The sequence below is a fragment of the Callorhinus ursinus genome, unplaced genomic scaffold, assembly GCF_003265705.2.
Source record: "Callorhinus ursinus isolate GAN/ISIS: 27379988/994484 unplaced genomic scaffold, GSC_fseal_2.0 scaffold14, whole genome shotgun sequence".
Taxonomy (NCBI): domain Eukaryota; kingdom Metazoa; phylum Chordata; class Mammalia; order Carnivora; family Otariidae; genus Callorhinus; species Callorhinus ursinus.
This window is the reverse complement of record NW_027397076.1, coordinates 46822015-46835939: the sequence shown is the minus strand read 5'-3', so window position 1 is coordinate 46835939 and position 13925 is coordinate 46822015. Positions and strand designations below refer to the sequence as shown.

The 13925-nt window shown below is 56.5% G+C and overlaps 3 protein-coding genes across 4 annotated transcripts; 2 read left to right on the top strand and 1 right to left on the bottom strand.

The window, feature by feature from the left end:
- Nucleotides 1-1240: 1240 nt before the first annotated feature.
- On the top strand, nt 1241-4956 carry BLOC1S1 (biogenesis of lysosomal organelles complex 1 subunit 1). Its single transcript, XM_025882800.2, has 4 exons — nt 1241-1413; nt 2190-2262; nt 4369-4501; nt 4752-4956. Exons 1-4 carry the CDS (start codon nt 1353-1355, stop codon nt 4860-4862), a joined length of 378 nt encoding a protein of 125 aa, XP_025738585.1. The 5' UTR covers nt 1241-1352; the 3' UTR covers nt 4863-4956.
- Nucleotides 4957-5100: 144 nt separating this feature from the next.
- RDH5 (retinol dehydrogenase 5) lies at nt 5101-9485 on the top strand. Of its 2 annotated transcripts, XM_073900874.1 has the most exons (5): nt 5101-5735; nt 6279-6625; nt 6782-7040; nt 8727-8890; nt 9158-9485. In XM_073900874.1, the coding sequence occupies exons 2-5, from the start codon at nt 6316-6318 to the stop codon at nt 9379-9381; spliced, it is 957 nt and encodes a 318-aa protein (XP_073756975.1). In that variant the 5' UTR covers nt 5101-5735; nt 6279-6315; the 3' UTR covers nt 9382-9485. The 2 variants fall into 2 exon arrangements, with proteins under 2 accessions (XP_073756975.1, XP_073756976.1); XM_073900875.1 differs by having other exon boundaries at nt 5101-6625; nt 9079-9337.
- Nucleotides 9486-10667: 1182 nt separating this feature from the next.
- CD63 (CD63 molecule) lies at nt 10668-13925 on the bottom strand. Its single transcript, XM_025882799.2, has 8 exons — nt 13779-13925; nt 13127-13203; nt 12025-12213; nt 11775-11849; nt 11577-11672; nt 11324-11464; nt 11005-11088; nt 10668-10828 (listed from the first exon to the last, which is right to left on the bottom strand). The coding sequence occupies exons 2-8, from the start codon at nt 13190-13192 to the stop codon at nt 10763-10765; spliced, it is 717 nt and encodes a 238-aa protein (XP_025738584.1). The 5' UTR covers nt 13193-13203; nt 13779-13925; the 3' UTR covers nt 10668-10762.

The window sequence follows — 13925 nt, the reverse complement described above, 5'->3', positions numbered from 1 at the left end:
AGCTGGAAAACAGTCTTAGATATGGTTTAGTCCAGTGATTCGCAACCACCGATGCATACTAGAATCAGATGAACAACTTTTTAAAAAATACTTATGCTTGGGTTCCACTCCTTAGAGATCTACTTACTCAGTCTAGGGCCAGGGAATTTTTTAAAAACTTCCCCAGGCGGTTCCAATGATTAGCCAGGGCTGCGAACTACTGATTTAGGGGCGCCTGGGTGGCTCAGTCGTTAAGCGTCTGCCTTCGGCTCAGGTCATGATCCCAGGGTCCTGGGATCAAGCCCCGCATCGGGCTCCCTACTCGGCAGGAAGCCTGCTTCTCCCTCTCCCGCTCCTCCTGCTTGTGTTTCCTCTCTCACTGTCTCTCTCTCTGTCAAATAAATAAATAAAATCTTTAAAAAAAAAAAAAAGAACTACTGATTTAATCCAATCCCCTTACTTTCCTAGGGAGAAAACCAAAATCCAGAGCATAAGCAACTTGCCCAGAGAGACACTGAACATGTTAGTGCGTGGTGCACCAAGAGAAACGATGGCAATAGCAAGAATATGATGGTGATATTTATAATTTTTTTCTTGTTGGAGTTAATCCCGGAAGCATTTCTCTTTAGTTCAGAGAGGTGTTATATGATTTACCTTTTCCCGTGACAGCAGCACTTACTCTTCTGGTAAGACTGAAAGGGTTCGCATTCCCTGACCACAAAAGGACAGAGATGGGATTATACATTCACCACACATAGCCAGCCAAATTAGCAAACCTCCCTAAGAGGCCGCTTGAAATGCCGAAAATGCTTCTTCTCTACAGTGATCACCAGAGCTGAGGGATCTTGGCAGGGTGGTGAGAAGCGAAGGGGCTGGAAAAGAGAGGAAAGCATTCCCTCCGAGAGGGAGGGAGGGTGCTGAGAATCAACGGAGAAGCGACCAGAGCTGCCAGGACGGAAAGGCGAGGAAAGGAAAAGAATTCCAATGAGTCCAGGGAGCCTCTGCTCCCCCAGTAAAGGAACAATGATGCACAGCCCGGCAGTACCGACCCTCCCCGGGAGCCCTGACATCCAAAGGAGACGATCAAAACGGGCTCCGCGATACGCGCACTAAAGAAAACTTCTTCCAACACTCACAAAAAAAGGGAGCCCCCGCAAAAAAACCAGAGCGCATTTGCCCCCAAACCTCTACTAGTCCCTCGGTTCAAAGCCAAGATCTTCTATACCCTCCACCCCCGCTCTCAAAAGGGGGCGGTCCTGGCCTCACGTGACATTGCGGTCACGTGACCCGGGCCCCGCGGGAGCCGAGGTGCGGGTTCCAGTTCCTGGAGTCGGAGGGGGCCTGGCGTGCCCAGCCCCCAGCCCGCCGCCACCATGCTGTCCCGCCTGCTGAAGGAACACCAGGCCAAGCAGAACGAACGCAAGGAGCTGCAGGGTGAGCCGATCGTCTCCGTCCGCCGTTTTCTCTCCCGCCGCGGCCTAGCCTCAGCCCGGAGCCTGGACCTCGAGTAACGGCCCAGATGCAGGGAAGGACGCGGGCTGGTGGGCGCGGGCGGCGGGGAGGGGGTGGGGGCGCTTTTTTGGAAATCCCGTTCCCTTGCCAACGGGCTCTGGTCCCTTCGGCAACACTGCGAGCCGGCCCCCCCTCCACGTAACGCCCCCCACGCTCCGTCTCCCCGCATCCTCGCCCCGCCCCTGCGCGTGGAACAGCGCTGTGCCGATTGGCCCAGGGAGCCCCTCTCGGCCCGAAAATGGGAAGGGACGCTCCTGAGGGACCGGGGTGTTGGGGCCCGACTGGGATGAGAGTCTTGGCGGCCTGAAACGACGGAAATGGGGGTGGGGCCCTTCGAGGATCTGGCCTGGGAATCCTCAAGCCAAGATAGTGGGAAAATAGTGCCGGGGGTCTGGAGTCCTGGGTGGCTGCCACTGACTCGTTAGCGCCCCTGGGCGAGTCGCTTCCGTTCCCAGGGTACCAGTTAACTCACCTCTAAAATGAAAAGAATTAGGAAAAAAAATTTTTTTAATAAAAAGTTTGAAAAACAATAAAATGAAAAGGCTTGCTTTATGTTTTGCAAGGTCCTTTTCAGCTCCGGCACTGTGAGATTAGTTGAGATGTTCCCGCACCTAGCGGAATAGTAATTAGCGGGTGGCGACCCTTAGCACCCTTCAGAAAACCGAGTCTCCACTCCAATCCCTTTCCCCTATCCCCAGAGAAGAGGAGGCGAGAGGCTATCACTGCAGCGACCTGCCTGACAGAAGCTTTGGTGGATCACCTCAATGTGGGGTATGAACTCCCCATCAGCACCCTCCCCCACCCCCACCCCCACCCCCCCACACACACAAGTTTAGGCATTGACAAGGTCCAGACCTCGGATTGCTGTTGAGGGGGTGAGGTGTTCCATTCATTCCCTCCCCTCCCCTCCCCTCCGCCAGCTTAACTTCATGGGGAGAGGCTTGAGTCAGCTCTGACCCCTAACCGAGGAGCAGCTGCAGTGGTTGGAGAAGCGGCCAGAGTCCCCCCTCCCCACAGTAACCTCCCTGTTGCTCACAGCTTGATGCCATCTGCCCACTTCCCTTCACCCCTCCAAGTGCAGCTGTCGCCTCAGCAGGAGGGCAAGCACCCCCCTTCCCCAAAACTTGCCACCCTCTCCTTCTCTACCTCCCACCCTCTGGCAGGCCTGGGGAGCAGCTGACGGGAGAGAGATGGCACAGCTGGTGAGGGTGAGGGCAGAACCTACGCCAGGAGCTATAGCAGAGCCAGGCCGTCTCGTCCCTTCCTTCCGGGTCTCCGGAGCCCACCTCCTGCCACAGTCCTATAGGAGAATGTCAGTAACAACCAAAGACTTGGGAAGGAGCAAAGAATATTGTCTTTTGACCCTGAGTGACCCAGAAGAGTACTGAGATGATGATTGGAAGAAAGGGGGAAGTATGATGCCTTCCACCCCAGGACAAGTAGAATAGCTTGGTTGTGAATCCAGAGACTGAGTCACCCAAGTGAGCCATACAGGGACTGTCATCTTCATGACTCATCTCTGGGGAAGATGAGGGGACAAGGAGGCTGTGGTTGGGGCTTCTGATCTCGCTCCCCTCCAGACTTCTCCCTTCACTCAGTGTGAGAGTGGGAGGTCAACAGGAAAAACTAGGATTTTAGGAACTGCCAGGGGACTCTCTTAAAGCATTGGGAGCCCCCCTGCTATTACTGTTTCAGCTCCTACACTACCCCCCCACTATGGCCAAGCTGTGTCCCAAAGAGAAAGGACAAGGTCTGCCCCCTTTCCTCCCTCCCACATTGGCGCCTCTTGGGCTCTGCTGTGAGACTGGCCCAGACTTCTCCCTCTGCTCTTCCTTTGCTAGGGGCCACCCCTCTTCCAGCTTAGAGGACAACTAAGCCAAAGCCAGATTAGAAAGGGTTTTGTGTTGCTGCCCACGGGTCCTCTCCTTCCCTGGAAAGGAAAACAAAGCCTTAGTCTATCTCAGCCCCTGTCAGGTGTCCTTCCCATTCTCTCCACCCACCTCAACCCCTTGCCCCCTCCAGCCCCCACAGATTCCAGTGGGGGCTGGGCAGCGGATGTGGAGTCTCCCAGATGACCTAGAGCTTTAGGATGGGGAGCGAAAAACTCACCAGCCAATGAGAGAGAACAGTTGTTGTGGGATGGGGAGATTGGGGGAAGGGGGGCAGAGCAGGGGTTTGGGGATAGCAACCTCATGGCATTAATGGTAACTGCAGACAATCTTGATTGAGGAGAAAAGAAAAACTGCCCAGAGCAGAAGGAAGAAAGGGTGAGAGAGAGAGAAAGATTGTGTGTGTGTGTGTGTTCCTCCATCTGTGTGGGCGAAAGGAGAAGGGTTGGGAGAGAGACTGAGAGCCAAGAAGAAGCCCCTGGGATATCTTCTCTTGACCCTGAGTTCCTGGGGAGGGGGGCTGCTCGCCCATCCCACCCCAGATTCAGGGAGGGGCTCAATTTCCCTTCCCAACTTCTTGCACAGATCCCTGGGCTTCCAAGCACGGCCAGCTGTGTCCCTGCTGCTGGATTTTCCCAGCTTCTCTGAGCCCCCTCTACCCTCCCAGCTTCTTCCCCAGGGATATTCCCTCCAGGTTAATCCTCCCTTCTCTCACCCAGCTTTAGGAATTCCTCTGTGGGGTAGGAGATGGTAAGTGTTCAGTCAGCTCCCAGCTAGGCTCTCCTGGGAATGCTCGGAGTGGGAGGAAGCAGCTGGCTCATTTGCATGAATGGTAGTCATTTGCATCACATCCAAGAATGGCCAGAATCGTGAGGTTTTCCCCAGTCTGGCTGCTGGCTGCCCTCCCACCCTCGCAGTGGAATATTAGTCCTGGAAACCAGTCCCCACCAGTTGGGTGAGTTGATCTCATCCTTCTTCCGACCTCTAGTGTGGCCCAGGCCTACATGAACCAGAGAAAGCTGGACCATGAAGTGAAGACCCTACAGGTCCAGGCTGCCCAGTTTGCCAAGCAAACAGGCCAGTGGATCGGGATGGTGGAGAACTTCAATCAGGCACTCAAGGTGGGCCACACTCCCTACAGCACTGGGACCCTACTGACTGCCTCCAGTCAGGTCAGCTCAGGCCTCAGGTTAAAAAGAAAATGGGAATGGTCCCAGAAATGGTATCTATGGCCCCAGTGTCCGAGAAGCTAGAGATAAAAGTAGTTGGTGGGCTCAAGCAAAGCCCTTTCTAGGGGATGGCTGGAGGTGTCCCTATCTGCCACACTCCACGCACCCTGATTCCCAGCCTCCCATCTCCTCCCCTTCCCAGGAAATCGGGGATGTGGAGAACTGGGCTCGGAGCATCGAGCTGGACATGCGCACCATTGCCACTGCACTGGAATATGTGTACAAAGGGCAGCTGCAGTCTGCCCCCTCCTAGCCCCTCTTCCCTTCCCTCTACGCCACCCCTCCTACCTCCCCCATGGGGGAAGCTGACAGGCCAAGAATAAAACACAAGCCTCCGTTTCTCCGTGGTATGTTTCAAAGAGCTACTAGCCCAGCGTGGTGGGTAGGAGTGGAAGATTCAAAGACTGCTTCCCTAAGTGACAGTTACCTTTTGGGTAAAGGGTAGAACCAGCGTCCTCTTACCATCCCATCCCTCTTTGGGCCTGGTGCCGGTGCATGTTGCATAAGCAGAGGGCGGAAGTTTCCCACACCTCCCCAGAGAAGGTTAGTGGCACCTGCCCCAAGCTTCCTAACTCAGGACTTCAGTTCCCTGCAGAGGAGAACTATGACGCAGAGCAGGCTTGGTCCCAGCTTTGGCTCTCTGCTTCTCCACGAGCTCGTGGCCTCTCCCAGCCTGGTGCTAAGCAGTGTCATGAGTCCGGACCAGGTTGGAGATTAATTCTTGGGCATGGGGGCGCTTCAGGACTTGGAAGGAGGAGTGGCAGGTCCAAGGTCACCAACAGAGTGGCAGCTGCCCATCCTTGACATGTCCCTCCTCCTAGTAGTCCATGACAGAGGCAATCAGGCACCCTGGCTGGAAAAGACAGCCGGGAAGGGGGCCTGGGCATGCCTGGCCTGTGCCAAGCCTTGGCTTTGACTGCCGCCTCCAGCTTCCCTGGCTCCTCCTCCCAGCCCCCCCCCCCCCCGACACACACACTTAATACTTCCGGGACCCAGGCCACCCACTGCGGACTTTGGCATTAGCTGTAGCTAGTGTGGAAGCCTGGAAAGACTGGGAGCAAAGTCTCTCAAACGGAGCAAAAGAAGGAGCTTCAGGCACTGTACTACCTGCTCGCTTTCCCCAGAGGTAAGCAGGGGCGCGGGAGCTGGGTGCTCAGAGGGGGCTCCCCTAGTCTCACACGTGTTGATGAGTCGAAGCCGGCAGCTTTTCATGTGCTTCCTCACACATGATCGCCCTTGACCCTCCACAGCTCCCAGCTGGGCCACAGCGGGTGCTGGCCCCACTGGTAGGGTAGAAAACAGGTTCAGAGATGCGGTGAGAAGTTTGGGGCCAACAGGACTGAAGTGCTCTTTGCCCTGTACGTGTTCCCAAAAATAAGGCCCAGTTTACATGTAGAGAATTCAGATGCCGCTGGCTTAGCAGGAGAGGTGAAAGCCAAGCAGATTCCTCTGCTCCCGTGCCCCGGCCCCGGCTCATCTGGCTTTAGGTGAGGTGGCCGCAGATACAGGGTCTGCCTGGATCTTTGCTTTGCTTAGGTGAGCCAGCGTTTGCCAGTTACCTGCCAAGCAGATAACTTCTCAATCTGCTCAGACCAGACTTCCAGCTAGGGAGGATGTTAGGGACAAGGGTTTAAGAGCCAGAGTAAACTAGACAAGTTTTCCTGCCCAGCCTCGGCTGCCACCTGCCGGTCACTTGGGCTCTGGCCATGTGGCTGCCTCTGCTGCTGGGAGTCTTGCTCTGGGCAGTGCTGTGGTCACTCAGGGACCGGCAGAGCCTGCCCGCCAGCGATGCTTTCGTCTTCATCACCGGCTGTGACTCAGGCTTCGGGAAGCTTCTGGCCCTGAGACTGGACCAGAGAGGCTTCCGAGTCCTGGCCAGCTGCCTGACCCCCTCAGGGGCAGAGGACCTACAGCGAGTGGCCTCCTCCCGCCTCCACACCACCCTGCTGGATGTCACGGATCCCCAGAGTGTCCAGCGGGCAGCCAAGTGGGTGGAAACACATGTTGGGGAAGCAGGTGAGTAGCGCCGGGGCCGCCGGGCCATGGTGCAGGGTGCTCACTCACAGGGGCAGTGGGAAGCTGGAGGGACTGCGTGGGGAAGGAGCAGTGATCGGGAGAGAGTGCGCTGGAATGCCTTACCTACCCTGTGGTATCTGTCTCATCTCTCCACAGGGCTTTTTGGTCTGGTGAATAATGCTGGTGTGGCCGGGATCATTGGGCCCACACCGTGGCTCACACAGAATGATTTCCATCGGGTGCTGAATGTGAATACACTCGGTCCCATCGGCATCACCCTTGCCCTGCTGCCCCTGCTGCAGCAGGCCCGGGGCCGGGTGGTCAACATCACCAGTGTCCTGGGTCGCCTGGCAGCCAGTGGTGGGGGCTACTGTGTCTCCAAGTTTGGCCTGGAGGCCTTCTCTGACAGCCTGAGGTGAGGGGTGCAGAGCCCTGGGCTGCCCTGCAGAGATGACTAAAACCTAGCATGGTGGGGTCCTGAAGAGGAGACAGTTTAGGGCTCAACTAAACTGTTGCCCCTAGTAGTAGTATTAGTAACTACTACTTGTGATGAGCTAGTACCTTTACAGAACATTTTCTCCTCTTTTTCTCCCAGCAGCCCTCTAAGGGATGGGCATGAATATCCACAGGGTAACATAACTTACCCAAGACCACACAACTAGTTAGTGGAAGCAGTGGGACTTACCCCCAGGTCTGCTTGCCCCTCACCTTTATGTTCTCCTGCCCTCCATATTTAAACAGAAACGTTCAGGGCCGCCTGGGTGGCTCAGTAGATTCAGCGTCTGCCTTCGGCTCAGGTCATGATCCCAGGTCCTGGGATCAAGCCCCATGTCGGGCTCCCTGCTCAGCGGGCAGTCTGTTTCTCCTTCTCCCTCTGCTTCCCACTCATGCTTGCTCTCTCTAGTGCTCACTCTCTCAAATAAATAAAATCTTTAAACAAACAAACAAAAAAATTGGGGGCATCTGTCTGCCTTCAGCTCAGGTCATGATCCCAGGGTCGTGGGATCGAGCCCCGCGTCGGGCTCCCTGCTCGGCGGGAAGCCCGCTTCTCCCTCTCCCGCTCCCCCTGCTTGTGTGCCCTCTCTAGCTGTCAAATAAATAAATAAAATCTAAAAAAAAAAATTTTTTTTTAATTAAATAACAATGTTCGAAGTCCCATGAGAGCACGAAGGACACTTGACAGGTACCACAGGGAATCAGGGTCTGAATTTTGAGCAGTAATGTGCCCCCAGCCAGCCCACCTTCTATAGGAAGCCTGCCTTCGTCACCATCGCTCAGCAAAGAATTTCGTGTACTTCTGTCCCTGTCGCTTGGTCCTTTAATTTTCCAGTCAGCATCATGGAACACACACTTTCTACTTGGATTTCTGCATCTGTGTCAAGGAGGTTCGGTGCGTGTGCAGTCTGCCCAGCAAATACCAGGCTACACCCTTCCTGTCCAGCACCCAGGACTAAACCCTATGCTCTGGGACCTAGGGAATGGGGTAGTTCTAGGTCAGGAGTTGGCAAACTGGTTCTTAGGCCAAATGTGGCCAATTGCCTACCAGCTAATAATGGTGTGTTTACATTTTATTTTTTTTTTTAAAGAGTATTTATTTGAGAGAGAGAGCGTGCGTGTGCATGGGGGGAGGGGCAGAGGGAGGAGAGAGAATCTCAAGCAGACTCCCCACTGCTGCAAGGCTCAATCCCATGACCCCAAGATCACCACTCAAGCCAAAATCAAGAGTCGGACGCCCAGCCGACTGAGCCACCCAGTCGCCCCTGGTGTTTACATTTTAAATGGTTACATTATAAAATGGTGAGGTAAGTACCTCCCTGACTGATATCATTAATTTTTAGGCCTGTATTGCCAAAAATATTTACTGTCTGGCCCTTTAAGTTTACTGACCCCTGTTCTAGATCTTAGACTACAAAGGAAAACAAACCTCATAAATACACAGCCCACTTGCCCCCATCCCAGGACAGCAGGGATCCCCTTTACCTTCAATACCCCGGTTCTCGGCCCGTGATAACTTTCCCATTTTAGCCCCCACACCCAAGTCCCTGAGGATCCCTTTCCTGTAAAGGCAAGAAGCCAGAACCCTCCCTCTATCCCCATCCAGGCGGGATGTGGCTCATTTTGGGGTCCGAGTCTCCATCGTGGAGCCTGGCTTCTTCCGAACCCCTGTGACAAATCTCAAGTGTTTGGAGGAGACACTGCAGGAGTGCTGGGCACGGCTACCTCCCGCCACACAGGCCGCCTATGGGGACGCCTTCCTCACCAAATGTGAGTATCTGGGCCCACACGGGCTTACGAGGGGAAAGGAGAGTGCCAGAAAAGCCTGTCCTACACCAGCCTGCTGGGAGGATGTGAGGGTGAATGGGGTGCCACAGGACACCCAGGCCATGTGGAACCTGCCCACTTGCCAAATTGGGGAGGGACTAAGGATCCCTCTGACCTCTGCTGGGGACCAGCTCCAGAACCCAGAAGACAGGGCCTGGCATGGGCTGGAGTGGGAAGGGACACTGATTACAACCACCTCCTGGGATGCAGACTTGGAAGTGCAGCAGCGCATCATGAACCTGATCTGTGACGCAGACCTGACCAAGGTGAGCAGGTGCCTGGAGCATGCCCTGACTGCTCGTTACCCCAGAACCCGTTACAGCCCAGGCTGGGATGCCAAGCTGCTCTGGCTGCCAGCCTCCTACCTGCCAGCCAGCCTGGTGGATGCTGTGCTCACCTGGGTCCTTCCCAAGCCCGCCCAGGCAGTCTGCTGAATCCAGCCTTCCTGCAGCACATTGTTTCTGCTCCCACCCTGGTACTGCCTGATGCCTGGCACAAAATAAGCACTCAATAAATATGTCTCGTTAAACAAACAAAACACTGTAGGTGGGCAGAAATGAAGTTGTCCAGTGGGAGATTGACCCCATTTAAGTGCTACCCCTTAGGCTGACTTAATGCCCAGGGTCCCCAGCGTGTTTAGTACCTGCAAAACCACTAGCAACCACTGGGCACACGAGTGCTCTTTGAAGCTGCACCTGGAATGGCCACGAGAAGGCACCGTTGGACATTTCCTTTATTTTCTACAAAGAGTAAAGTTGCAGTTCGGTGTTTAGAGTACAAATGGCCGTTACCTATTTTTCTTGGGAGGGAGGGAAGGTAGTGAAGAGGGGTCAGGACCAGGCTGGGTGGTTTCCATGGGGAAAAAAGGTAATACCCACTTAAATTGTCCCCTCTATTTTTATTTTTTTTAAAGAGTTTATTTGAGATAGAGCACGAGTTGGAGGAGAGGAAGAAAGAGAAGCCGACTTCCCACAGAGCAGGGAGGCTGATGTGTGGCTCAATCCCAGGACCCTGAGATGATGACCTGAGCCAAAGGCAGGACGTTTAACTGACTGAGCCACCCGGGTGCCCCCTCTTTTTTACACTTTTATTTGAGAGAGACCATGCGAGCGAGGGGAGGGGCAGAGGGAGAATCTCACTCCCCACTGAACAGGGAGCCCAACATGGGGCTTGATCTCATGACCTGAGTCAGCCAAGAGTCGGATGCTCAACCGATCAAGCCACCCAGGAACCCCTAAATTGTCCTCTTATCTAAGTCAAGAAGGATGGTATTGGCCACAAAGGTGTCAGCAACTTACCACCACCCTAAAAGGAGCCAGGTCCCCTTTGTTGGGAGGGAGTTGCTAGGCCCTCAGAGGTGGGCAGAACACCAAGGAACAGATGCCCGTGCTAGATGTGGGCTGGCCTCTCCCAGGTAGGGCCTTTGTGGGGAATCCCTTTGACTTTTGCAGGACATGGCTTCATGAACATTGCAGCACTAAACGTGGCAGTGCAGGACTAGGAGACAGGGAGCGCAGTGGGTCCCAGCCTCCCCCAGATCCCCACTCCCACTGCCAGCCCCACCAGCGCCTTCAGCAAAACCCACCTTTCCCAAACACCCCCCCCCCAAAACACACCTTTCCTTCCCGAGGTGCATACAGAACAAGATCCCAGAGGACAGGAACATGGGTGAGGAGAAGAAAAGGCTAAAGTTATCACTGTCTTCAAGACAAACAGACTATTTTTTTCAGTCTGAAAAAATAATCCGTTTAATTGAAAAACCTGGAGTGTACTATCCCACTCCCTTAGATGAGGGGGCTGAAGAGACCAGACCCTCTACATCACTTCATAGCCACTTCGGATACTCTTCACGAGGCAGCAGGCAAAAACAATTCCCAGTACCTAAAAGTAAAGATAGAGCGGTGAGGAGTCAGAAAGGCAAAAGTATCCCAGGCCCACCCAAGAGACCCCAAACACAACCAGGGCCCCCGTCCCCAGGCCGGGACTTCCCCAGCACCCTCCTCCCACTGCCCCTATTGCCCAGATGCCCCAGAATGAGTCCCAAGGGTGCCTCTCACCTCCACAAAGGCAATGCCCAGGGCCGCTGCGGCCACCACCAGCACATTTCTCCTCAGCCAGCCCCCAATCTTCTCCACACAGCCCTGAAGGGTAGTAGGCACACGAGGCAAGAACATAATCAGAAACTTCCCACCCACCTTCCCCGGTCCCTCTGTCTCTTCCCTACTCTCTCTACCTTTCACCCCACCCCTAGCACTCCCAGATCCCCTCCCCATCCCAGGGACCCAACCCTCTCCACTCCATCCCTGGTCCCTCTCTCAACCCTTGAAATCTTTCCCAGGTTTCCCAAGTTCCCTGCTAGCTCAGCTTCTTCCCTACCTCGGTGTAGATGTTCTTCACATGGAAAGAAACCCCACAGTCCTTCGTGACATTGATGCAACAGGAGTCAGGAACTTGGCCCTTGAGCATGCTAGAGATGCCCTCCCAGTCCGTGTAGTTAGCCGCCCCGCAGCATTTAAACTGCGGGAGAAGAGAAATATCGAGGAGAAAGTTATTACGTGAACCTCCGCCTTCAATGTGAAGATAAGAATCTTCTTCCCCCACTACCCCTGCTCCCAGCAACCTCACTCACATCTTCCTGCATCTTGTCCAGGGCCAAAGTCGTGCGGTTGTCCTTCCGATAATTCCGCATCTGCTGCCGGAAGTCCTTATTAAATTCTAACATCACCTGGGAAGAGGAAGGAGCATTGCTGAGGTCAAACTTCAGGGCTCACACATATCAGAGCAGCCAGACCTCTGAGGTAGGGCCCTCCCCTTTTCCCCAGCTTACCTTGTCTCTAAACACATAGCCAGCAATGGCTGCGGCCACCTCCACCAGCATGATGAGTGACAGGAAGATGGCAAACTGCAGGCACGGTGGACAGGGGTCAGGTTTGGAGTCTTGGTGAGAGCGGCCTGCTGTGGCCCAGCCAGCCTCTAGCTCACTCATAAAGGTTTTCCTCACTTCAGCTCGTGAGCCCCCTCCGTGGACGCCCTCCCTGCAGCCCCGGACCCCCACGCTGGCCCCACACCCAGCTCACCGTGATCATAAGACAGTAGTTCTCCTTGCAGGCCCCACAGCAGCCCACAAAGGCCACCAGGAAGAGGAAGGCACCGACTGCGATGATGACCACGGGCAACAGGGAGCCGGGAGTGGCCCCCTGGGTGATGGTCTGACTCAGGACCAGCTGGGCCCCTACACCCACAGCGATCAGCCCCACTGCACAGGCCTGTGAGAAGGGCAGGTCAGGGTGAGGCCAGCCCCACAACCTGTCAGCCCTCCGTGGTGGAGGGCAGCAGGTACACCCAGGACACAGCCGTAGCCCCATCCCAGCGAGGCAGAGCCGCACACCTCCAGGAAACGAGTGCAGGGGAAGAGGGTGTCCCATACTGGCCCCACAGTTTGATCAAATGCCAAAAGAGAAGTTCCCAGAAAGCCCTAACCCCAGGGCACATACTCCTCACCTAGAGTGGTGCTTCCTATGCGCCTCAAGGGCTCCCAGAACTGCCCTCTCACTGTCTTCCAGAGCCCGCCCCATCCTCATCAGCTGTGACTAGGCTTCCTCAGGCCCACTAGGCCAGGGAGGAGAGAGGAGAAGAAAAAAAGGCAGGCGTGGTGTGCCCCTCCCTTGACAAAGAGCAGTCTCTGACGCCAGGAGCCCAGGACAGGAGCAAACTGAGGTGGGCAGAGCCCTTCCCCACCCCCAAGCAGCTAAGAGAAGGGATGAGGGACGAGGGCCTGGAAAGGAATGAGGGACTGGAAAGGAATGAGGGGTAAGGGGGAGGGGAGGGTGGGGAGGAGAGGGAAGGCCCACAGCGATAGCCATCAGGCCGGCCGTTGGCTGGTTGCCCCATTGCCCTGTATCACAAGTAGTTGGGTCACCAGACAGGAAGGGCCAGAAGGGGCGAGGGGGAGGGTGCTCTGCACCCACGCTGTCCATTCTTGGTCCAAACAAGCCTCTAGACGACCCCGAAAGCTGGAGGGGGTGGGGTGGCCATGCTGTCTTAGGCCTGTTCCCCGGGCTCTTCTCCCGCATCTGGTCTCCAGCTGCCTTCATTCTCGGCCCCTCAAGCCCTCAACACTCCGGATCCAGGTCTCCCCGCACCCTGCCAGCGCGCCCCCATCGCCCCCTTCCCACTCACGCAGAAGGCCAGCAGAAGAACGTAGAGCAAGAACTTGACACATTTCATTCCTCCTTCCACCGCCATGGCTGCCGGGCCTGGGGAAGAGGGGAGCGCAGGGAGATGAGAACCGGCCGAGGGGGGACCTCGGTTTCCGTGCTCCCTGCCGGCCCTCGAGGCCTTCCCTGCGCCGCCCCCATTCCCGGCCCCTCCCACCCGGAAACCCGCGGTCAGATCCACGTCTCCCAGGCCCCTCTTCTCCCGGGCTGGAGAGGGGTGGGGGCGACCGCCGCGAAGCCCGGACCCGCCCCGCCGCCTCCCGGGCGGGATCCCAGGGCGCCGACCGAGGCCGGAGCCCGACGCCCACCCTCGGCCCGCCAGACCCCAGCGCCCAACACCCCCTCCCACCCAGCCAGCCGCTACAAACGGTCCTCGGCCCAAGCGCGACCCTCCCCCAGCCGCCTTCCCCTGCGCTCTGACCTCCCCCAAAGCATAAGCACAGCCGACCCCCCACCGCACCCCGCCCGGGCCTCCGGAACTTTGCAAAGTTGCAAAGTTGCGAGGGCCTCGGGAGCGCGGCGGATCTTCGGGGACCCGGGGCGGGCCCCAGCGGAGGACGCTGCCCGCGACCTCCCACCCAGACTGAGGCCGCCCGTGGGCCCCGCGGCCTCACCTGCGCTCCCCGAGGCTGTGCGCTCCTCTCCAGCCGCGGTTCAGGGGCTCTCTAGCGGCGCCCCCCAGGCTGCGGCCCCGCCCGCCGCGCGGCCCCGCCCCGGCCTCCAGCCGCAGCCCCCTCCCCCGCCGCCTCCTCCGCCCAGTG

Coding starts and splice junctions, on each gene's coding strand:
- CD63 (XM_025882799.2), bottom strand. CDS start 13,192: ATGGCGGTGGAAGGAGGAATGAAATGTGTCAAGTTCTTGCTCTACGTT. Junction 12,214..13,126: donor TTCTTCTGCTGGCCTTCTGC/GTGAGTGGGAAG, acceptor CCCTTCTCACAG/GCCTGTGCAGTGGGGCTGAT. Junction 10,829..11,004: donor TGGGCATTGCCTTTGTGGAG/GTGAGAGGCACC, acceptor CTTTACTTTTAG/GTACTGGGAATTGTTTTTGC.
- RDH5 (XM_073900874.1), top strand. CDS start 6,316: ATGTGGCTGCCTCTGCTGCTGGGAGTCTTGCTCTGGGCAGTGCTGTGG. Junction 6,626..6,781: donor AACACATGTTGGGGAAGCAG/GTGAGTAGCGCC, acceptor ATCTCTCCACAG/GGCTTTTTGGTCTGGTGAAT. Junction 8,891..9,157: donor GGACGCCTTCCTCACCAAAT/GTGAGTATCTGG, acceptor CCTGGGATGCAG/ACTTGGAAGTGCAGCAGCGC.
- BLOC1S1 (XM_025882800.2), top strand. CDS start 1,353: ATGCTGTCCCGCCTGCTGAAGGAACACCAGGCCAAGCAGAACGAACGC. Junction 1,414..2,189: donor CGAACGCAAGGAGCTGCAGG/GTGAGCCGATCG, acceptor CCCTATCCCCAG/AGAAGAGGAGGCGAGAGGCT. Junction 2,263..4,368: donor GTGGATCACCTCAATGTGGG/GTATGAACTCCC, acceptor TCCGACCTCTAG/TGTGGCCCAGGCCTACATGA.